The following is a 25,546-nucleotide window of genomic DNA, read 5'->3' as shown; positions in this document are numbered from 1 at the left end:
CAAAACAAAATTATTATTTTAATCGAGTTTTTGTTAAATATGTAATACCTACAACAGAAAGGTGACAAAACTACACTGAACTGTTTGTGAAGGCTCTACTATCTTTTCTAATCCTAATTCAGCAGAACACTTAAGCACTATCTCAGATCCCATCAAGTTCAGTGCAACTTATATATATGTTACACAGTGGTATGCTAATGTACTGCAGTGTGAACAATACAGAATGATACACTACATACAAATACTTAAATATTGTGCTAGATCTCTTCTGATGCTAAACATAACCATACCTCTTTTAAGATAACATAAACTGCATATAAACATTCTAAAAAGTTGTCTTTTAAAGTAAAGCATCAGAAAATGCTCAAATCAATTTCTGCTGCTCCAAAAATAAAAATTAATAAATTAAGAGATCAAGATCTTCTGAAGTCTTAACAGCTCTGAAAAAAGGCATAGCAGGTGGTACCACCTGTGCCAATCTAACACCAGCCAAAACAGCCTCCTCTACACAGCACTCCTCTGAAAAAATATGCACTGATCCCATTGTAATGGAGGACAAATTATGCCACTGGGCACGGCCAGCTCTTCCCGTGCACAGCAACTGGGAGCAATCTCTCATTACCCTGACCCCTTAAAATAAATGAATGGGAGAGTGAGCCCAAAGCCAGCCCCAGTGTGCCAGACACGCACAGCTGTATGCACGCTGCTGCTGCTCTGCCTGCCGAAGCAGCACATTCCAGGTGCTTTATTTCGGGTGGAGTCACAAGTGGGCTCAGCCGCAAAGTGCATCACATAGTTAAACAAGTTCCTTGCTTACCAGTCCATTTTCCTCTACACGTTTTACTTTATTCATTCACTTCAGCTAAAGATGAGAAAACTTTAACCCTTGTCCCATCCTAATTTGAGAAAATCTGTTGTTTTCAGGGTTGTCGTATTTTCAATGGACAAAGAATGAGCAACAGGCTCCTTTCTCATTTCCGAAGTATACATTTTTTTCTGACCAGAGACTTTTGCCCTGTGTTTGCCAGAGTTTGTCAATCTAACATCTTCTGCACTTACTTTAATACAATATGAAATGCAATTATCTTCATAGTGTTTACAGCATCTATGCCTTGGGCCATGTTTGCACCTGCAAAAAGCACAATGAAACACATATTAACTTGTAGCTGTTTTCAGTGTAATCAACAGGAGACTTCATAAATTTTACTTGCCTAAAAATACATAAAGTGTTATTTTCCCACCACAATTTTTCCCATTACCTACTGAAGGGCACTGTGAGCTTTTACGATGCTATAAAAGGACAATAAAAAGAAACAATACCCTCGTTGTGTAGCAGAAGTGTCTGCACACTTATTTTGATCCAATCTCTTTTCTTGCCATTCCATACCTATAAATACAAAATTAAGCAACAAATTTTCTGCTTCTCAACAAGAAGCTATGGGACAGAACTCTAGTGGGATTACCCTTCCTGGTCTGTCTGCACTCCATGGTTCTGGAAGCGTATTTGACTGAGTATCTGTGTTCTCACATTTTTCATAGCATTTTAAGGTCTATTGGAAGGCAATATAGACCATACAAGTACACAGAGATACCCTGTGAGACTTCTTTCAATTATAAGCATTTCACTACTGGGTTAATTCTCCTCCTGCACAGATTTTTCTGTGGCTCTTATTTCAGACTGCAAATTTGACCTTCAGCGTACCAAAGAGACTGTCTTGGGATGGTGAGATTCATGGATTGCGCAGTTGTTAGCCCTGCATTATGTAGAATTATAAAGAAGTAATGTCATACCAGGTCTGAACATTATATTTCGCCATAGCCAAGTATGCAAGTTTTAATACGAAATAAATTACACAATTTATATACTGTGCCAAATATCTTGGAAGTTTTGAATCATGTACTATAAAGTCTGATGGCTATAAATCATCTGTGAGGTCAGTTTATGTAGCAAAAACTGTAATGAGAATGTGATCAGGTTACAGGCATTTAGACTCAATTATTTTGAAAAGAACCATATGGAAGGGAAAGCTGTGAGAGCATTAGGACTCAGAATTGGTAGTTTTCTGAACATCTGAGTAGAGAGTTTCAAAACCTTAAAGAAAAAATGTTCTTCTCCACACATAGTCCCTCAATCCTAGTAGTTAATCCTAGTGGAAGAGCTATGAACTAGCAAACCGAATATGGAGTATTTAAGACAAAATAGTTATAAACAACTCAGCTGAAAGAATCTGCGCACAGCTCATAGCTTTTTCTCTTTGTAGATTTTTTTTTAATCTAATACAGTCTTGCCTGAAAAGCCACTGCTGATCTCCCTCATATTTTTCAATTCAAAGACACAACAAATCATAGGAAGTCACCCCCTAATGTTGGCTCATTATGTAAGCAAGTAAGGTAAGCCACTACAAACTGCACTTTGCAGACTTCTTTCCTGTGCATCAGTAGGAAAAGATCTGGCCATAAATAAGATCTGGCTCCTGAAGAAGTCAGTGGAAGTGAAGTCACATGTGTGATACGATCAGATCCCCACTCTATTTCTAATGCCATTGTCCTTATAGCAAGTACCTCCTCGTGGTACCTAACGTGTCCAAAGCAGACAAATCAAGCACAGCAGCGTAGAACATTTGAACATGCCAGCATGAAAAGCTGTCTGATGTCACTTCTTTAAGCCCATTGTAAAGGACAGTAAATTGCATTCTGTAGACAGGAAGGAACCTATCTTATCTAACTTCAGACGTCTAGGTCTAACCTTGGGTAAAACAGTTTTAGATTCACTTTTGCCTGGGTACTTCCTGACATAGGGGGAAGGCCCAGTGTTATGAGTCCTACTCTAAGGCAGTTCTACTTTATGCAATACAGGGATGTAGGTCCCAAAAAAGATGATGTTGTGGTAACTTAAGGTGACCTAAAAAAAAGAGTGCTGCTTTGTGGCTTTCCCTTCCTAATATCACTACCAGCACTACTGGAACCTTGACATGAGCCAGTCCTGAAGCAAAAACAAATACCACTTCGCCATTTAGAATGGGCTGAACGTAAAATCCCTTGTTAGAAAACTGCACACTGCAAGTCGTTTTGAATCCCTGATACAACATACAGGTCTTAAATTTCATTTTTGTTAGAGTTCATAATTTGATACTGATACTTATCCAGTAAAAATGAATTGCAAAACACTTAAATGCAAAGCAAAAGCATTATAATATTGTCAAATATAGTGTAACAAAACATTAAAAAGAGCCAAGTAAAAATGACTCATTTTGTTTTGTTTTTCTTTTGTTTTCTTTTGACTCACACTTTGTCCATGAGCTTTTTTGTTAGAGCCAATAAGTTCATTCGTTGTGATATTTTTTCACAATGCTTTATCTTTCTATCTGTTTTTGAAAATGCTGCTTCAGGTGAAAATGAATGAGTTGGGATTTCTTCTTTCCCTACAATGAACCTGAAAGAAAGAAACAAAAGAGAATAAAACAACAGTTATATAAATAACTCAAAAATATATAAAGGCTCTGATGTTTCTAATACAGAACTCTAAAAGTCTTTACAACAAGCCTGAAGTTACCCACAGGTATGGAAAAGAAGATGCATCCTAAACAGGTGCCAAAACTTGTATCTCCTGGAAAAGACCAATCCACTGACATAAACTTTAGATAAACTTCACATAACGGCCAACATTGCTGCCAGGATTCTTTTTAAAACTAGGAACATGAACATTACTGGGGAAGTGCATTTCCATACAGAAGAAAAACACCAAATAAAAATACCCATGAAATATCTCAATTGTCTTCAGCAAAATGGGGTTGCATAAAGATTGATAATTACTATGGTATTTTTATAAAATATCTGTGTTGTTTGTTTTTTTTTTTTAATCTTCAAAATGTTTTTGCTCTCACCAAGAGCATCAGCTTTGTTTTGCTTGGCATCATCGTCAGCCTTCTTTCTTCGCCCAGAAGTTGATACTGTCAATATACGGGTTCATCCTACATGTAGAATGACTGTGTATCAAGGGCAAAGGAGGTCATTATGATAAGACATACTGTTTCCTAACACTCTGCACTGTATTTGAAGTTACACTGTTGTGAGGTAGTCTTGCTGAGAGTGGCAAAAGTATATAAACTTTGTCATTTGGTTTGTGACAGAATTTCTCAGCAAATTTGAGTGCACTGTTTTTACAGGTTGTCATAGGAGTGTTCCATGTCCAGATTTCTGGATCACACAATTAATTATTTAACTATCGCTGCAAGCTCTGTACTTTCCACCACCTACCACAGCTCATTTTTGTAAGCTGATACTGTGCATGCACTGGGCTATCATAGTGGGAGACAGGTAGCAGTGTATGTAAGGGAGAGAGAAAAAAAAACATCTCTTCACACTTCTGACATTAGGCACGAAGACAGGAGAATTTTGTATAACTCCACAAATGGGTGAGTACCACCAGAAAGTCCCATTGCAAAGCAAATTATAGGAGAGCCAGTATTACTAGGACTGACAGAAGGTTTAGTGGCACAGGATATCTCAAAGGAGTATGTTAAAAGTCCATGCTTCATTTGGGTGCTGGTCATAGAACTACTGTTGTATTCATTCAACATTTTGTAAATACAAAAAATAAACTCCAGCAAAAAGCATAGCAGCCCATTGCTTCCAGGAGAATAGTAGGAATCATGAATCACAGTTTTAAAAAGAGAAAAGATAGTGCTCCTTCAAAAACATGTAAGCATGTGCCTGTATTTCCTTTTTATAATAACCCAAAATATGAAAAGATTCCTCTCTTGCCAGCATATTATGCTTTCTTTAAAATATGCTGCATATCCCCAGTTGGGAAATTTTTAGAGCAGTGTGTTTTTTTCTTAGGAAAACTCATTTCATACAAGGCAGCTTCCACCATGCACAATTCCTTGAAATATGCACTTTAAGCTACATACTCCCAGAACTACTTTCCTTACTTACTTCAGTGCAGAGTATGTAAATCCTTTCAAGCCATCTTTGCACCTGAAATATAAAAACAACAATATTTTTTATAATGGATTGCTTGTAGATTAGTTTTATAGATGAAGTATGACACTGAAAGGCTGCAGATGAGCATCAGTGTCTCATTAACGGAAAACAGCAAGTCTGTAACAACTCTGTGGCTATCCCCAACATCAGATGTCACCACAGCCTTGGAACATCTTAGAAACAAAGGGTAAAACATATATAAATGCCAGTGCTTCTCTCTTTTATCAAAACCAAGAGTGGAGAAATTTTTAAAGGATGGTGACAGAAATCACTGGGGGAATAAAAGGATTTAATGTGACAAAGAACTGCTACTTTACAGGAAAAAAATAATAAATGAGTTTAACAAAACATAAATGCTATTGCAAGGAGACAAAGAAGGACTGGTCCTCAATAGAAAACCCACCCTACTTAATTTTGATATTGAGATAACTGTACTTTGCACACAATAAGGTTTCTTATATGAATAACCACGGTAAAGAGTCTGTAACTGGCTGTGAAAGTTTTGTATTTTTGACTGCTTTCTGCACAACAAACTATGAATGCAGTTGAAGCTTGCAGCTGCTACAGATCCTTCTTGGAAGACTTCTCAGAGCACCAGAGCCAAGCTGACAGGAAAGCAAAGAGCTGGTACTTGTACTTTTTCCCCTTTTTCTTTTTATGAAATTACATGGTGAATACATCATTGTAAAAATGCATTCCTGACATAATATTTAACTAGCAGCTTAACAACATCACCACTTCATTTACTCTAAGAGAAAACCATAAGGAAGTTGCAAGATCTTCATAAGCAAAAGTGGACAAACACAACCCTTCTCCTTCTGCCTGCAAAGACCAAGATGTCCCTGGAAAGTCTATGCCTGTCCCCCTGAACAGCATCAGTTCCCAGAAGGCAGCGCACGTGGCCAGCGCATGCTGCTGATGGCTGGATATGTAAGAACAGCAGGAGGAACATAATGAGATAGTGGCTTGCTTCCAGCTCAGCATTAGTGATGATACTGGCCTTGAATTGGGCTCCATTTCCCTGGTTATGCAGACAGATGATCATTCCAACTGTTACTGCACATGCTAACAAGAAGGAAGAGTCCCTTGTTTACCCTTCCTCTTCACTTGAAAGTCTGGACAGGAGAAGGCAGAAGTCACGGAAAGCTTTGAGACACGTTCTGTGGTGACAGATGTTCACACATCAGTAAAGTCTGGCTTTGTGCTGGCCTTGTAGGGTGCTGGCAAAATCTCACAGTACTCGACCCATGGGCAAGGCCCTGAACATGTTTCAAAGGACTTGGTTTTGTCACCATGTGCACAGTGATACATAAGTACTGTTACAGTTACACAGAACACCGGAAAACTCATCCTAAAGAGTTTCTCCTTCAAAATGATTGCACCTAAAATATTGATCGTGTATATATGCTCTATAGGGGACCATGGTAATCTCAGACATTGTTTGCTGTTATCTTTAATTAACACAGAACTTTGAAAGCAAAGACACATAAACATTTTACTTTTTATGATCCTTTACCTATGGGATTCAGAAGCTGAAAATCACTGTAGCACTCTGACAAAACGATGGACTGAGAGATGGACTGACAGGCGACTGACAGAGTGAAACAAAGGGAAGGAGCTTTACCCAGAGCTCACAGCAAAGCCCTGGCAGAACTACGAGCCCAAAGACACAGGGTTTACATATACCCACTCTACCCACAGAACTGCTCTCCAATATCACGAGTTTGTTTTAAAACCTACAATTGGCTGTAAGTTAAGTGTCTTTTGAGGTAAAGGTGTTGGACACATTATGTGTTCAAGCTGCCAGCTCAAGAACAGGGCTTTAGTTTCTGCTTTCCCAGTAAGCTAAAACCATACACAAACTGAAATGTAAACATACTTCAGTGTTTCTAGAGTAATATCGACACGGAAAAGTAATCACATTACAAACGTAATGACATTTTTGCCTTAATTACTACAGTGCAACTGCATTTCCAGCCGTGAGCGTGCGGCTATTACTGCCGGATCGCGCCACCAGATGTCCCTCACCAGCTGCTGCTGACAGGCTGCGGCCTGGCCCGCCACCATCCTGCCTCCACCGGACTTATTAAACTGTTCCCGAGGAGGGCATACATCGAAATTTCTTCGCCACTGCTGAAAATCACAAGACATCTGAAGTACTGAAAGAGGAAGCCACGCTCCAAGCCCCTCATCACAACTCCAAGAAACATGAAGAAGGATTTCTAGCAGCCATTGTAGTTACATGCTTCAAGTCAGTTATGCACAATAAGTATTTGGTGTATCGGAATTTGATTAGTTGTTATTACTGTTCTTCTTTTATTAGTTATTCTATATAGTCATGGAGCTATAGGTCTGAATCCCCCTGCAAAACACATCAAGGCTAAACATGCAGTTCAATGTGGAGGTAACACTGAAGATACAATTCCATTTTCTCCCTTTAACTTTCTCATTTTTTACTTTTAACGTGGTATAAAAGAGCTATTTAAGTTCTTAAATAGAATTTAATTTATGCTGCTGGCTGCCTAAAATTTCCTTCATGATGCAGACTAGTGGGTATGTGAAAATCCTGCCCTAGAGAAACAATTTGTTTGATTAAGGGCAATTTGCACTGCAATTTTCACTTCTCTGACACGGCAATTTTGCTCCTATAAATGAAATTGTAACCAATAATGATATTTATCTTTATATTATGAATTCTGTATATTAAGGACTTCAGAATACTGATCTAGAGTTTGCAGTTCCCTTATTTGCTCACGAGACACACCACACCAGCAGCAAAAAAAAAAAAAAGAAACCTCTACACCAACTCCAAACATGCTTCTTTTTGGCTGGGGGGAGAAAATGAAATACACAGAGACAGCCTGGAGATGTCACAAATTCAGCAACCGGCCTTGACTCCAACTGCAAACAACAGTAATGTACGATGCTAGCTGCACATGGTACTTTTCATGAACACCTGGCTGCTAATAACTGAAGACTAATGATTTGCTTCATACAGGCCACTACTAATTGGTAAAAATAACTTTTACTTAGTGCTTCATTGCTCAAGGGGTGAAAGAGTCCCTGCTCTGCTGCTGACCCCCAATGAGCCATTCAAGCTGCAAATGAGCACAGTAAAAAATATTGCATGTGCCTAGTGTTTCAGATTCCCCTGAGCCAGGAAAAATCTGAATAGCATATTATGTTTAAGCTTCTTTTTATGGTATTACTCAACCTGGAAGAACTGAGATTTTGGGTGAGCTGTACACTCAGTGCAGCTCATCTCTGCTGCCGTTCTCACCGCCCTGCAGGTCATGGGACAGCATCTCAGGCTGTAGGAAGGCGGCACCAGTTTTTGCCCAGCAAGCAAGCGTTTAAAGGGCGCATAATCTGGTTACAACTGCCTGGCAGAGAATTTTCCCATCGAAGGGGAATTTGCCCCTGGTCCAAAGCCAGCAGAGCCCATAACTCTGCCAGCTGTCCCCATCCGGCACCGCGTACCTGATAACGGAGCAGAAATGCTCGCTGCTCTCAGCCTGGCTTTGGCAAGAGCTGAGGCTGGAGCTGGAGCAGCAGAAGAATCGAGGAGCCACAGCAATAAATTTGGTTCTCCACATTCCCCTGCTGGGGTAATTTTGGCACATGAGCAATAGGGTCAATTTTAATCACGCGTATTTATAACATAAATTTAACTTAGGGCCACACACACGTTTACTTTTTTCATAAAGAAAACAGCAAGAGTGGAATAGAGCCAAGGCATGATACTAACTACACTTCCAAAAAGACATGAACTAACTATAATTATTTATGTTTGTGTATGTAAAGAGGTGCTGTACATGGGCTTACACTGCTCTCCCTCCATCATGTGAGAAGAAGTTCCCACACTGAGCTGCAAGGCTGAGTGCCAGCAAATATGTTTTTTGTTGTTGTTGTTGTTTTGGTTTTTTATTAGGGCGCCTTGTCATAAGCCTTCTAATGATTTTCTCCGTGACCAATTGATGTACTCTGCGCAAGAAGCCTTCTGAGGAAACAAGTCACTTTTCACCCACAGAACTCATAAGGAGAAAGTAGCTCACAGCAACAATGCATGCCATGTTTAACAACATTCCCATATTGCTTATGTTATCCTTCGGGGTAAGAGTAAATTAGAAACTCCTCTACAGAGCTCTCATTATGGCCATGTGGGAAGGAAGCACTGCAAGCACAGGACATGTGTTTGCACATTACTGCAGCACATCCTGCCTGTTAGGGCTGGCTGGGGGGGACCACGTTTCCGAGTTAAGGTGCCTTGCTGTACAAGGAAGGGAGGATCATCTGATGAAATGTGACTCTGTCTGAGCACACCAGTTACAGCCACTTGTAACTTGCCTTTAGGAATCGAAGGCTATCTATGCTCCTTTGTGAGCATACAGGATAATCTATTTTCTGTTCTAAGCTACTTAGAGAGGTTACTACACCTTCCTGCTTTTGTTTTTCTGTCTACACTTCTCATCCTAGCTAACAGTCAACAGCAACAGCTGTCATTTTTCTGAGCTGTCTTCTGCAGGCATTTCTCTTTTTCCTCTTCCATCTCTTTTGCTTTTCTTTCTTAGAACCATAGAATATCCCGAGTTGGAAAGGACCCACAAGGATCATTCAGTCCAACTCCTGGCTCCACATAGGACCACCCAAAAATCAGACAGTATGTCTCCTCCTCCCAGTCAAACTCCTACTTTGTATTTTCTTCCCCTTCCCTTTGTCTTCTAAACATTATTCTCAGAAGCTTCTTTTTCTTAAAACGAACAAAGAGTCAGTACCTTCTGCATACCTCCTCACGATCTGATACCTTCCACCTTGCTAATCAGGTGGGTTGTGACTACTGGACTGAAGTACAGATTAGGCTCCACCGAAGAACTGGATTAGAAAGCAAGTCAAGATTCAGGGACACGCATAATCATTCTGAACCACAGAAACAGAAGAGTTAGTCAAGCCCAGTTCTACATTTTTCTGAGACTAACTTTTTATGTGGGGACTGTAAAATAAAACTACCTTTTGGAAATAAGTTTTCCAAAAGGCTCTGGGATCCAAGAATAATTCCTAACCAGTAAGATCTTCCTCACAGAAGTAACTGCAGAAAAAAAGAAAAAAGAAAAAAAAAGTTACTTTGAAATGAAATATTTTAATGCTCAGGATAACAGAAGAGCTAATGCAGTCAAGTTTGATAGAAAGAGGAAACTGAAACCAAATGTCTTTCTGAAATATGTACTACTAGTACATATCTTTCTGAAATATGTACTAGTAGTATTTTTCCTAATGGAAGAACACACTTTTCCACTTTTTTTTTCCCACTTTTTTCCACTTTTTCAAGTGGAAAAAAAGATTTCCAGAAATTATGATTGAACATGTCACTAAATCTATTTTGACTTGTAATTACTGAGTTGTAGTGACTTTTCCCAGTATCTAAACAATATCCACATCCTCCCCAGCGACCAGAGAAGAACATTATGATTGTGCTAAGAACAACACCCAATTCCACAGAGCTGTTAATTGTTTATAATGAGGCTGCACAAAGGCATTTTGGTCCTCATTTAGGTAAATCTGTGGGAAGCTGGCTCCTACAAATCTTTGTAGATTTGGTTCCACATGACTCTTCTGAGATCGGGAGCTATGCATGACTTTCATATCAGCTTAAAAAATGAATACTCTGATTATTTATTTTCTTGTCAGAAATAAAGCATATCAAAGCTGAAATTGCAGCACCCTATTTGGAAGCAGTGAGGCCCTTAGGTGCAATTCCACTGGATCCAAACCACTACTTGCAGATGAGCAGCATCTAAACACAAAAGTGGTTCCTTTCCAGATCTACAACTACACAGGGCACTGGAGATCAAAATCATAGAACAGTTTGAGTTGGAAGGGATCTTAAAGATCATTAAGTTCCAAGCAATGGAACCCAAAATGCAGATGGTTAGGTTGCTTTAACATGGATGATTCAATGAGATTTCCTTGCTCTTTGTAATTATGGCCATTTCAATTTATCACCTCTATACCCTATTAAAGACAAAACTTGCCTGTCTCACAAAGATACCTTACCACCAAAAGAACAATATATTTCAGACTAAGTTATGGTCCACTGCGTGAACATGCAAGTACTTTTTTGTCCATCTGGACAGACTGCAACCTCTCTTAGAGACATCAAATAATCGTCATGTCAAGGCACCTGGACATGCTGAGAGCAAAAACAGTCTGTTCCATTCACCAGCTACCATGAACATGAACATTTCCCCATAATATCAAACCTAAGCCCTCGTTCCTTTCATGCAACATCTCCATATCCTCTCTTTTGCCAAGACTGTGATTAGCTTCTCTTACTATTGCCTTGGAGGCTCCTTGACTGCCAGAGCATCCTGAATGCAGCACCTCTACTGAGGCACACTAGGGTCAGCAAGCCACCTTCACAAGCAATGCTGAGGTTGCTTCAGCAAGAAAAAAAAAAAAAAAAAAAAGTGGGAACTGATGGAAAACCATTTCTTCCTCTCCTTTTCCCGAGGGTGGCGTTGTGAAGCATAACAGCTACAGGCACAGAGAACATTGCAACCGCACTCGCGGCCATCTCCTCTGCAACTGAACGGCATCATGAGGCACAACTTGTGATTTGTGCGGAGGAAATCCACAGAGGCAAATTTAAGGGAAGAAATGATTTACAACTGTATTTTCTCTCCCAATTTCCCCTTTTCTGGATTAAATGTTTGTTTTCTTTTTTTCGTTACTCATAGGTCTTGCCTATTCAATCCAGGAAGATGAAAAAAGTTCAAGGGGCAATTATAACAAAAACCTAGTCACGTACCCCACGGACACCACGTAGCTTTTAGAAGACATACTAAAAACTGGATCAAAAATAACAGAAGTCAGAAGAGTTGTGGTTGAAACTCCTATAAAAATTATATTTCACACCATTAAATGTGTAATGTAGATGGGATTCAAATACAAAGAGAAATCTCATTGCTTACGTTTCCAAATCAAATTGATAGTTTAACTTTGTGCATTTAAATAAAATGTAAAAGAATGTATCCATGACATTTTCTTTAGCCATGCCTGCAGTATCGAATGATCTATTGAAAAGACTATGGTTTTGTAACTATTACATGCAGTGAATATGAAACAATACCTGAAAAATCCAAATGAAGAAAGAACGAGAAAGCAGGGACAGAATTCAAGGAAGAGTAAGACAGCAGAGCAGAACACATTTATTTTCTAGAGCTGTACTGAATGCATCATTTACAATACTTGGAAAGAAAGAGTGAATGGAGATGGCAAACAGTATAGTTAACAGTGAACTGTGGTCCCCTTAAGCTTTCATGTGAATCCAGGGAATTACATTTTTTTAAGAAAAAATTCTGTATTTCTGGCAAGAATGTGACACTGCAATTGAAAAGAAAGCTTTGTATACCACGGTTATATATCACAATACTGGATTCTGAATTGTAAACCAAAGCTGTTATCAATCAACGCTTCACATCTGATTGCTAATCATGTTGTGTGTCTTACTGCCAAACATGAAATCAGATTTCTGGGGATGTTAATTACCCTGCTACTTACCATGTTCTCATTTCTTCAGAGAGATTAATGCTCCCAAAATGTGCATTTTTAGGTAAACACAGTTTCCTCAGATTATAAAAAAAAGATTTTTTATTACTGTAGCTGGATGCAGCCCTTCTGTTTCTCTGGGTAACGGCAGCGCAGTGCTGCGGGCTCAGCAGCAGACAGGTGAAGCACACCAATTTCTCCAGCAGCTGGGTGACTCAGACTGCCGCTTCCCCTTCCCAAAATCCTTCTTCAATGCCCCTGCCTCACACAGCTGAAAACTAAAACTAACTAAAAGAGCTGACTAAATGATAAAAGTAAGGACTAATCTGCTTAGTTCAATTGGGTTTGTTGAATTTTCAAAAGTGATGTCATTTTTCCACCACCCAATTTTAACCTTTGGGATTTATTTTTTTTTTTTTGTTAACCAAGCAAATGGTAACCTTCTGCTGCAACAAACCCCAAACACTCTCCAAATCGGGCACAGAACAAAAATAGGAAACAGCAAAAAATACTCGCAGGCATGAAGATGGGAAGTCCACTGCCTCTAGAGGCATAAGGATTCAGCGCACTGTACCTTGACACATGCACCAAACCACGTCCGCCTCAGGGGCTAAGGTTGCACTGATGCTGTTTTATTGTTGTTAGAACAATAAGGACACTCAGGCTGTCGCCAACAGGACATACTGTTATGACATTAAGAAGCAAATGATTTTAAATTCATACTGGGTTTGGCTCGGTTTAAATCATGGTGGCATCTGCAGCAATTCTATGTTACGATGAGACCTCTGCTAAATTTATCTACTGCCAAATTTTTGTCCGGCTTCCACTAGCTCTCTGCAACTGGAAAAAAAAAAAAAAAAAAAAAAAAAAAAAAAAAAAAAGCAGCTAAGCTTCTTGGAGATGGTTTCTGTAAACATGCTTCATGCTATTTACAGGTGATTCAAAATTTCAGTTAGCCAAACCTCTCCTACAGAGATTAATTGACAAACTCCTGCATTCAAGAGAAATAGATGCACCATTTGCTTTCCCCAGATGATCCCGTAACTAGATTATAAGGGCAATGTTTGGCTGTTTGCTTCGTTTCAAAATGTGATTATGAGGAGACTATCCATTTATATTTTTTATATTATATTAGCGGTATCTCTGACGTTTAATAAAATCGGCATATTGAATCAGAATAAGCTTTTAATGAAATGAAAAGCTATAAAAAGATTTTAAAGAAGTTAGCAATTGTTTTGAATACGTCATGGCCTTTGCAGATTTAGGTTACACACTGAAAATTATGCATTACTTTTAGATCAGTGAGTTGTTATTTGTAATACATTGACTTGTCCTTTTAGATCAGTGAGTTGTTATTTGTAATACATTGACTTGGAGTGAGATTTTGACTGTTACTCAAAAATATTCTTATTGTCTATAATGTTAAATGCTGCAGAAATCACCAAGATTGTGATAATTAGGTACTGTGCCACAAGCATTAGGACAGCATCCATTTCTTGCTAAAGTCAAGCCAAATGACCACATTGTGAAGTTTCTTGAAACTTAAATCTGTATTTCTGGCACTATAATATTTCTTTGCAATGACTGCAACACGTTGGTTTACCCAGAGTTTACACACACATCTCTGGCACGATGCCATGCTCTGCAGATACGCCTCTGAGGTTCCTAAGTATCACAGGAAGTCTTGAAAACATTAAATTCTCAGAACTGCTTGAAGAACCACAAAGTGAATAAAGTATTTATGCATAGTCTCAGAAAACACTATCTTGAGAACCACATTTCAGTGCTGCTACACAACTTCACTCCTTAGTAGTTCCCTTGGCTTATACTGTAGAAAAGCAAGGGGACAGGCTTTATTCTAACATAGTTTTATTTTAAATTACTACACTGCTGTTCCAATAGATTGTATTTTTAGTGCTGCACATCCAGGTGCCGTATTTGAAATAGAAAGTTGCATCACCAGAAAAAAAAAAAAAAAAAAAGTTTGAGAAACTGCTCGTAAAAGTTGGAATGATGTAACGCAAAGGCCAAGCCTACGGGACACAGCTCTGGGGTGGGGTGTCACCTTTGCAACAGACTTCTGGTCCTTTCCTACTCTTATAATCACTTAAATGTGGCCTCTGATTTTGTTTTTTTTTTTTTTTACAAGAGCAAAAACCATGAACTCCATGCCACAAACGTCGGCAATCGCCAGGGAAAACACAGAATCCCCCCAGAATTATAAAGAAAGTAATATTATTTTTAATTAGGTACCACAAAACACTTTCTGTGATTAAGTAATTTAACTTAGTGAAATGAGATGGTATTTATGAATATAACCTTCCCAAAATTATTGCTGGGAGTTTGCTGCTGCTGCTATCCTTGTTTACAAGTTCAATAAAGCCTCCTACAATTCTTTTGCTCTGCAAACACATAAGCAATGCTTACAACTACTGTGCAGAGCCCGTAGCCAAGTGCTGACAATCTCACTACACAGAGACTGCCAGAGTGTTTGGGCTTTCTCACAGAGTGCCACTTCTTGGGCTGGGTGGTTTTCATGAAGTTAGCACCTCTCTTTATCTCATTTTCTCTCAGGGTTATTTCTAGTGCCTCCACAGTGCAAAATGTGAACATGTGGACAGAATACAACTCAGGAAATCAGAAACCATAAGTCTAACACGTATGTATTGATATCTCATGATGCTTAGTTAGTCAGACAGCTCCTGAGGAAGGCACTGTCATGCTTTTTCGCTTGTTTGTCTGATTTCAGGGGTGTTGGTTTTCAAACTTTGAGACTGCACAGAATTTCCATTGCATTTTATCTGCACAGAGAACTCTGGGCGCTGGCTAACTCCTGTGCACTCACACACTGCAGCCAGAAAAAAATGGAGCATTTAGATCAATGAAAGAAATATCAGCCTCAATTTCCACGCTGTGCAAGTAAGATATGTCATGGTGTGTTATTATGAGCATTTAGTCTACTTCTCCAGTGGACCACTGAAATTAAACCAGGCAGCTGAGCAAATGCAGCCACGCCAAAAATACAATCCAGTGAGACTGCACCACCGAAAAATAACATTAGAAAACTTCTGCTACTTTTTTAACCCCATTTGCATATACAAACTATATGTTGTGGTTCTTCAGTGATATGTTAAATATGGATATGTTAAATACGCATGTGATTACATGCTTTTCCATTTCTAGAATGCTTCATCAAAATATCCATCTACATATGACTAAAGTGCCTTTTCTTAAAGCCTATGATTAATCGAGTATTTAACATCCACTGATGAGATTTCAGCACAATGACAAAGTTGTCAATGATGTTTGATAATGGGAACGGGGCTCTAAAGTTTAAACTGTACGTTGTTTTACCTCCATCCAATTTCTTATAAAAGCTTAGAAAGTTTTAAACACAGCATATTCCTCAGCAATTCATCCCCCCAAACATAACAGGAAAAGCAGCTCAGGCAGATTTTGGGCTGTGTGTGAACCTGGGTTTCAGTAACTCTCACAAATATCAATGTCAACTAAAAATACACAATTTTAAGAAGAACACTCATCCTTCCAGAAGTGATTGAGAAGTACGATATACTATCCTGATGCAACTTTGGGAACCAGAATTAATGTCCACTTCAGCAGGAATAAGATGATACAAGTAGAGAAAGCATGGTATGGTATTTCTAACCTTCAATTGCCTTTTAAAAGATTTATAAGGGATTGATAACCATTTAAAATAGCCCACAAACTAGATGGAAATGAGTATTATTAACCCCAGTTCAGTTTGTGAGATTTTATAGAAACATTATCTCCTCTCACCATTTCTCAACTATTTTAAACATCTATTACCTTTAACTAGCTGAGATAAAAAAGTTGACACCACACTAGGAAGCCAGAACTTAAACGTTACAAATGTAAAATTACTTGGCAAAGCAAATAAGCGACGTTAACAAAGCAGAAACAAGCCATCCAGAAGTTCTGGCTAATATTTTCTACAGGGAAGGCATGCCAGAACCTCTAAGGTAGAGCCAAAGCTCATTTTAGGTCTACAAGTCAAAGACTGAATGCAAATCACTTGCATATGCTAACATATCACCACCGTTGCTGAGAAATAATGTCAGAAAATCCTTAATGTTAACTCTTTTTTAGTCAGAAACCTCTACTCTTGAATAGCTTCTAAAATGCATTAAGCACAGCCATCATCAAGCTGCATCTTTGCAGCTACCACCACTCCAGTAACTCCAAAGAAAAAAGTATGTCTAAATTCCCAAGCAATTAATACAACAAACATAAATTAATATGACAAATACGAATTCTTTTCCTTGTGCCTTTTCCTGTTGCTTTCTTGCAATGTATCAAGTTTGAGGCCAGTTTCTGGGAGAAGTTATTACTGGCAAAGATGGGGATCTTCTTTTTATCGCTACCAAGGAAGGCGGTTGAGTTTCCTACAAAACTACGGCACTGGGGCGTCTTGCTGCTGAACACATCCTTACTTCATCCCCTTGAGGTAGTCCTGCAGACAGCTCTTGGAGGGTACATTCACATCATCAGAGCAGCTTCCCATGGATCTTTCTGCCAAGTGAGCTGTGGCCAAGCTGAAGCCCTCCTGTCCATGTCACCATCACACTGCGCATGGGTGAGTGGGTCCTACTGCAAAGAGCAGGGATGAAACCAGTCCTGAAAACTGGGTTAGCACAACCTGCCTCTGCTGGGCCACAGACACACAGCAAGTCAACTGAAATTAACTCTTGTGTCTCCATCAAAGACCTACCTCGCACAAAATGGACACATCCCTGGAAAATCCCAGAAGGTTGGTCTTTTATTGGAGATAGGACCTAACCCTGCAAGCTTTTGCTATTTTGGGAAAAAGATCTTAAATTCAAGATAAGCATAGGTAATGAGCATAACTAATAGCATACTTGTGAAGTGTTCACACCTACTTTTGCTGACTAATAAATACGTAGCATCATCTCCATCTTCCCAGCAGCAAATCATATCATTGCTAGAGGACAATCACAGAACGAGTAGGAACCAGAGTTCTGCCCGTAGGAGGGGAAAAGGTAACATAACTTCAGGATGTTTTAGACAAGATATTTTTAGTAAAGACGAAGTTAAACAATAAGTATCATACAGACAGAAAAGGAGGAATTAGACAAAACTACAATTCAACTGCCTTCCTAAGGAGGAAGGTGCCTACTGTGCGAAACCAACGTACGTAAACAGGCATTGTGAGCACCTGGAAGACAGTCATGAGGATGTGTAACAATCAACACACAATTATCCAGAAACATAAATAAGACGTGCTTAGCATTGTGTAACACTTTGTGACTGGAGAAGAAATGCAGTATGTGTCATACACTACTGATTTGAATCCTGTTTTGGACCCTGAAACATGTGACAATTTCTCTTAAAAACAATCAGGGAAGCACAATCTAATGGAAAGCATTCGTAGTGAATACAAAACTGGTCAGACGAGCAGTGAGAGAGCAGTTATCAGCAGCTTCCTGACAAACTGGAAAGATGTACCAAGTGCTACTCCACAAGCACCTCTCCTGGATGTCTGCAAGTCAATAATTTCAGCAGGAAGAGAGATGACAGAGCAAAAGGAGGCCTTTTACATTTGTAGATAATAACAAGCAGAAAAGGGCTACAAGTGGAAAAGAGATGCTCAGAAAAAACAGGATGCTGTCCATCGACTGTCTGTGTAATGTATTATAAGTAGAAACCACCAACGACACAAATAGCAATGGAAAGCAAGGAAAAGCAATCTTCAGCAATTCTTCAGCACATGTTCTAACAACTCTGGAGGGTGAAAAACAATTGGAATAGATTGTTATGGCCTCTCTACTGTTAGAATTTGTAAAGAGCGAGTTAGGCATTTGACAGGAATGGAGTAAGTGGTGCTTCCTTGGGGTATAGGTGAAATTAGATGATTTCTCAGGATTTCTTTAAGCCCTGCTATTCCATTTTAAGAGACAGAAAAGTTTAATTAATGCCTAACTTTCATGTTCTCAAATATTTAAACAACTACAGAACCTAAGCTGATTTTTAAGGGGGAGAAGGAAAAGTGGAGATCCTCCAGAACTGTACTGAAGGCTTGTGTGTATTCACTAACATCCCAATAACAGAGAAATATCACCACAGTACAAGAGGATCCAGAAGAAACTCCCACTCTGAAGGCACTCTTCTACTGAGGTCACATTTTAGCAGCTTCAGCTGAGAAAAGCCTCAAAGAAATGCTAAATGACAGCAAGAAAAAAATATTTGACAGTAGGTAGGTCTTAACTTTGCATTTGTTTTAAAATTTCTTTCACTTCTAATATTGAACTCACAAATGCAATGCTTTGTACTCCTAGAAGGAAATTTGTTTTCCTCATTTTAGATTTAGATAGCACTAAGAGCGCAATGACAGACCTGTTTTGTTGTCCCTGAAAATGTGAAGTCAAGTAAAATGGTGTGGCAAACAAACCTTCATACAACTACAATCCCAGCAAGTCTGGAAACAGCAGGTATTGCTTTATGTTTGTTATCCAAAAGTAAAGGTCAGTTTGGGATTCTAACTTCAAGCATTACTCCGTGTTACCCCATGCCCATCACTTATGGGCCAATGGAAAAGACACAACCGGGTGAATAAATCCTCAATAAATCCGTATGGCCACAACACGCGCCTGGAGGAGTGACAGAGGAGCATACATAGGAAGTTCGTTGGTCATTTCTGCTGCTATGTGTGTGCTTGATAAAGCGCATGGCCGATAGGAATTAACTGCTCTACTTGCTTGTGCCAGGCACTTTTTCCAAAGTCAAAGTTTCATAAGAAAATACGCCAACTGTGAGAATGAGATGTGAGCTGTGCAGGTTAAGCAGGCCACCTGTTCCCTTCTTTTGCTGCAAGTTTTCTTGTGTGGAGACCTTCAGGAGACATTTATCTCCCAGATTTGCATCTGAGATGAGCTCTTTTTATATGGCATTAGTGAAAATAAACAAACAAACAAATATCATGAATTTCCAGTGACACATCCCTTTAATTCCATTAAAGGCAACAAGATGCAGCAAACTAAAGAGTGTAATATGTAAAAATAAATTTTAGTAAACTGGACCTGCCAATACTACACATTTTAGCAGTAGATAATCAGTGGACAAATGATTTGCACCATGAATGATTCCTTTAGCTCTGACAGCTTTCCAGTGAAAAAGTTCAGTTTACATGTATATCCAGGACATTTGGACTATTTTCTTCAGAGAATTACATTTCTCCATCTTTCTGTCCCCAGGCCAGATATGTCTTTTTTCAAACTGCACCTGATGCTGACTCACAAACTGCTCTGGATGCTGCAAAGCCATGAAAGCAGATTAGACAAGGCTGCTTAATTTTTAATTTGCAGTAATTAGCTGGAGACAAATCCAAGTTCTAGTGACATGTTCTTGGCCTCTTTTTACAATTTTAATACATTCATCAATGTTAAGTAAACAATTTTACAAACTTCATATAGCAGATGGTGATTCTTGGACCTACACCACTCCAAGTGTTTATAATAATGTTACAAAGTGCAATTCATGCAGAAGCCAACTGCGGAAAGACTTATTATGGTTTCAAAATTTCACTTGTAATCCAGCGAGTAACTACAGCAATAGCTGTACATTAGTGCAACAACCACAAGTCAACAAAATCATGCTAAAGGGGGAGCAAGTTATTACTGAGTTTGCAAACCAGGCAACGCATACCAGCTTGCGAGATCGTTAAGCCTACCAATTACTTACTAAAGTTCAATTTTATTCATTATTTTCCACTGGCTACTGGCATATTACATTGAATAAGAACAGTAGCATTATACATTTCACAAACAAGATGCTAATTGTTGAAGGTAAAAAACATAAGTACTGGTAATAGTGGAAGAAATTAAAGGTTTATGAAATTAGGTAGATGTATGAATGTGCAGATTCATGATAACTTTTAAATATATACTCACAGAAGACAGTTTTTATATAACTAAAAATAAATTGCTCTTCAACAGGCCTTAGGAAACCCATGGTACTTGTGAAAGGAGACAATTAGAACTTTAATCAATGAAGAGCTGACGTTTTCCAAAAAAAATGTGAAGAAGCCATGTTTTGAAATGATGTGTTTCAGTCTAAAATACTGAGAATAAGGAAGGGATTCATGGCAAGGATTAGGATGCTACAAATCATATGGAACATATGAATAGGAGTCTGTTTCTATGTATCAATAGGGGTTTAATTTCTGAATGAGAAGCTTAAGCTAGGGCACATTCTTTTGTAAATCATCCCACGGGTTTCCTAGAATACACGGACTTGGTAACATCCTCGGTTCTAACTTTACTCAATAGGTTCTTATAAATCTATCAACATTTCATTTAATGCTTAAAACAGTAAAAGATTAGAACTGATTTTGAAGGAAGATAAAGCAAGAAATAACATTAACGATAGGTAGAAAATGAAAGTCTCATCCTACAAAGAATAGTTTATCAAGAGCTGATTATAACTTCTCAAGTTTGCTACCCTGCCTGCTATCTGAAACCAAGATTTCCCAGGAAAAAAAAAAAAAAAAATCCTGAACAGCTGGAACCCATCCTAGAGATACAAAATAAATCACTTGTGAGTGAATTCCACACTCAAAAGCCCTAATCAGTACTCTATACAAGCAACAAAACAAACAAAACCCAGGAAGAACATTACAACTCTGGTAACTGGTGTATACTAATTGCAGAGCATCAGGACAGCTTCAATGGGAAAGCTGAGACTGAATAGGATTGTCTGATAAATCCACTGCACTCAAACACTCCACTCAGTATTCTTGACCCTGCAGGTCACAACCTTTTGCTCCCAAGTCACTCATGCAAAGGGGGATAAAGAGGTTTGCCCCATTCTATTAAATCCTTGTAATTATTTGTTACAGTTTTAAGTCATATAGCATTATACACACAACAATTTGGTGAAACGTGCATGTCCTTTTCAAACAAAAATACAATAGACAAAATGGGCATAATTTGAAAACCTTGAAGGTAGCCCGAAACATTTTGAGTTTAATTCCTTTTATATTTAGATGGTAAGAATTTCAAGTAGTAGATAATTTAGATATAATAGCCTGCACTAACGCTTAAATTAAAGAAATGGGAATGATTTCACAATGAAAGGACGTTAAAAATTTAGCTAAAGCCTAAACCTACAACAAAGACAGGAACAACACATACTGACCACAACTGGGTATGAAGAAAAGAAGAGAGTAGCATCAGAGAGCAGCACAGTCATAAGTCTTTGGGCAGTCAGCTTTCATTCTCAAGTTTCACTGCATAAACAGTTTGCTATCAAATATAATATTTCTTTTATGGTGTAATTTGACTGAAATCTGCCAAATGCACTGTACAAAAATGATTACTTCACCTTATGAATCACTTTTCATCACCAGACTTTTAAATACAGCTGTGAAGCTTTTGTTCTAGAGGAAAAAACAATTTTACATTGTTGATTTATCTGTGATGGAGCAAGGGTGGAGTCTGGGGATTTGGGGTATTTTCTTTTTTGTATTTACTTACTTGCTAAGTATTTCAAGTATAACCATTTATTTTATAAGTACATATTTAAAATAAAAGTATGAGCATTTGTATCTTGCAAAACAACATAGTATAGCAATCAGCACTGAGTGCATCTTACGATGTGATTACAAATGGAATGGTGGAATGCTGCCAAGTGAGTTTTGGGGTAAAAAGTTCCATTTCTAGTCCAGAATATCAGAGTTCTGGACTTCATTAGGGTCTGCTAGTGTATTTCTAGTGCATATAAATCCTGTCACTAATGGTGAGATCTAACCCCCTTAGAGACGTGTCCTCGTCAAGGGCCATATCTTGCAGCCCAAGCAGAAGTATCTAAACTGACAGTTGGAAAGGATAAAATAACCAACAGCTGTCTTATTCATGCCAAAGCCTACTCGAGTATTCTCATTAGCGCTTTCCTCATTTTCAGATGCATGCTCCATCCACATGGGCCAGAAGAAAATGTGCACAAGAACATTTAGCATATAGGGAGCAGAAGTAAGTTTACTACAAGTAATTTGCAGTGAACAGCCTCAGTGCTTTCTGCACTGTTTCAGGAAATGTTCTCATAAGCTTTTTTTCCTCATGTTTATGATGTGGATACAATCACAGTATTTAGAAGACCTGCTCTGGAGGGCAATCCTTCAAAACGTTGTGCATTCCTGTTCTCAATGCACATATTCCAGAGGTAAGCATCTTCCAAACACCAGGGAGTAACGCTGATCTCTAGAAGGCTCATGAACTCTCTATGTACGAACCCAATAAAGCAGCACATGGCTTCAAGGTTCAGAATATTTGTGTGCTTAAATAACAGAAGATCCCCAAAGCCCTTGTCTGTATTTTCGTTTGTTCATACACGTTTCATCTCATCCTTGATGGGATTGTTCATTCTCTTTTAGCTAGAACACATCCAGACCTTCCTTCACCTTGCAGATGAGTGGCACCACTCCTTTCCCCACATGGAAGGCATGTGAAGATGCAAGAGGGCTTTGTAGTCTTAGTGTCAAAGTCAATGACTAACCCCAAACTTCTGTGTTAAACCTCCTGGTTTGGCATTACAGCCTTCCAAGTGTTGAGAAACTGCAAGGAGTAAAAGCAAGCGCACTCAAGAGCTGCTGGCGTTTTGTCTCATGAAGCCGTAGAGACAGACGATGGAGAAAAGACATCCTTTGTCTTCTCTCAGATTTATAATCCTAGACGACTCAGACTTTTTTACTGATGTTGCCCAGCCTTGTTCTGAGGCTTGTACACAAAATTTTTCCATTGTCCCATTGATATGGAATTGGCTTGGCTACTAATGATAGATTAACCTTAAAATTGATACTGAAATTATGATTGAAATTAAATGAAGAACTAGCAATATTCACCAACTTTGTGTTTTGATACATCATAATTATACTACAAAGTATCTCCACATTTTTGATACTGGATATTTCCATGCAAAACATTGTTTTTTATTCAATGATTAAACAACCTATTTCTGAGTTCAATAAACAATACCCCCACACACAAATCACACCCTCTGATTTTTTTCTTCTATTTAAATAAACCAGAGCTATATACTTTTAAAGAAGATCACATCACATCAACATCAGAGAATGCAGCAAACAGGACTGCTCTCTTATCTCTCCCCCGGGTCAGTACAGGGAAGACTGGATGCTGCTTCTGCAAACTGCTTCTTTTACAGCCCCCTGACTTGAGGCAGGGATTAGGAGGGAAAGATGACCTCAGACATGCTGTCAGTGTTGGACTTAATTTTGATCCAAGAAAGACTTTTTTTTTAACCTACCAGTGAAACTAAAAATAGTATTTTCTGTTTGTTTTTTAACAAAGTTGATTTTTTTAATGAAAGGGTGCAGCAATACTTGAATTAATTTGGCATCCTGAGTAAGCTGTATGTTTTTATGTCCTGTACAACTTAGATTTTGAGTTTGATTTTGATTCTCAAATAGCATTTTATTGCAATTATTTAATGCAAATAGCATTTTATTGCTATTTACCTAACTTGCTAGCACATCATAGCGTATCATAGTTAGCATCTCCTCACCCTTCAAGTTGTTTTTTCTATAAAGGAAATTTTCTTCTCCATTTATTTATTTAAGTTATATTGAAAAGCACGCACATAAACAGTTACATCTTTATGACTTTTAGATGCCATTTATTAAGGCATTTTGACCATCTACATTCATCTTTTCTAGGTTAACAAGGGGAGAGTAGAAAAGCTGAAAAACAGTTAAGGTGAAAGAAGCTTTGCTTTTTTTCATTAACATTTAAACCAACAAGTTGTCCCTCAAGCTTGATGTCCCAGCAGCTTGCTGAGCAAACCCTGGGTGCAAGACCCTGGTGTGCTGCCTTGTGTCTGCACATTACCAGGCTCACCCTGCAAGCCTCCTGTCTTGTCCAAGCAGCTGCATAGTTTCATGTAAAAAGCAAAACTTTCTGTGCCTTTGGGAACTTTAGGCTTTCACAAGTAAGATTAAAAACTGGCTATGGGGTTCAAAGGTTATTAGGAAGGAGCCTGGCAGGAGCATAAGTTATCTCTGTTGCAAACATCTCTCTTTGTTAGGAAATGGGGCTAAGGAAGGCTGTGAGGTTAGGATTTCACTTGACAAACATACCTGAAGTTGTGCAGTTATCTCCCCTGACAGAAATGATGTCTGTTAAAAGGTTAACATGAAAAAAGATACACTTAAGAAAAACAAACTCTCTGCATCTTATCTTTTTCACATCTTCTCATCTGTTTTTGTGGAAAGTTCCTATTAACATATGCGCACAATATGATTTTCAGAAGTTGCGTATTAAATTCAATACTTTAGATTTTGAAATGGAGACCCTCTTTTTTTTTTTTTTTTTTTTTTTTTCCCCTTTTTCTTCCTCAAGACTACATCACCCTGTAGGAACATGGCAGCTTAATTTTAAATCCACAGTGAAACTGAAAATCACACTGTCTATTTATCACTTGAAAATGCATCAAATGGACAATTTAAAAATATTATTTTATTTTTTTTTAATAAAAACAGATTCACCACAACTACAATGACTTTTGTAACAGTGTGTCTCCCCTTTTGTGAAACATTGAATGAAATACTGCAGAATGTAGTGAGTGATAGCAAACTGCAGCAGTCTGGTTTCCACCATTTCCTACATCAGGGCCCTGCTGCATGTGTAGGATGACTTGAGCTGTAACTACTTTATGACAACAAAACAAAACACTCTGTAATACATCCCTGCAAAACACTAACCGTGGATCTAACATAAAATATTTACATTGTAAATTACTTTATACTCCTCATCCTTCTCAATTCCCACTGGTATTTTAAAAATTATAGCATTACACTGGCTTGTACTTGAGTATCTTATGCATACATTCATGTCTATATTTCTAGACAGAATGATTCACTTTACTGGCAAAAAAAAAATCTACTTATTTCTACCAGATGGGTCCCAATGAAATTTTAGAAACTATTACAGAAAGGAAAATTTGCTGT

At 38.4% G+C, this 25,546-nt stretch overlaps 1 protein-coding gene across 1 annotated transcript in view; it reads right to left on the bottom strand.

Moving 5' to 3' along the window:
- Window positions 1–25,546, bottom strand: part of TMEM135 (transmembrane protein 135) — a 177,577-nt gene that overhangs the window by 14,343 nt on the left and 137,688 nt on the right. The window contains exons 7-9 of the mRNA XM_084301827.1: window positions 4,939–4,980; window positions 3,287–3,433; window positions 1,060–1,129 (exon numbers count right to left, since the gene is read on the bottom strand). Coding sequence (XP_084157953.1) covers window positions 1,060–1,129; window positions 3,287–3,433; window positions 4,939–4,980 — 259 coding nt within the window. The remainder of the gene's footprint in view (window positions 1–1,059; window positions 1,130–3,286; window positions 3,434–4,938; window positions 4,981–25,546) is intronic.

This window comes from Netta rufina (assembly GCF_964035555.1).
Source record: "Netta rufina genome assembly, chromosome: 1".
NCBI classification, from domain to species: Eukaryota; Metazoa; Chordata; class Aves; order Anseriformes; family Anatidae; genus Netta; species Netta rufina.
The sequence above is the reverse complement of the archived record's forward strand: the minus strand, read 5'-3'. Positions and strand labels throughout refer to the sequence as shown.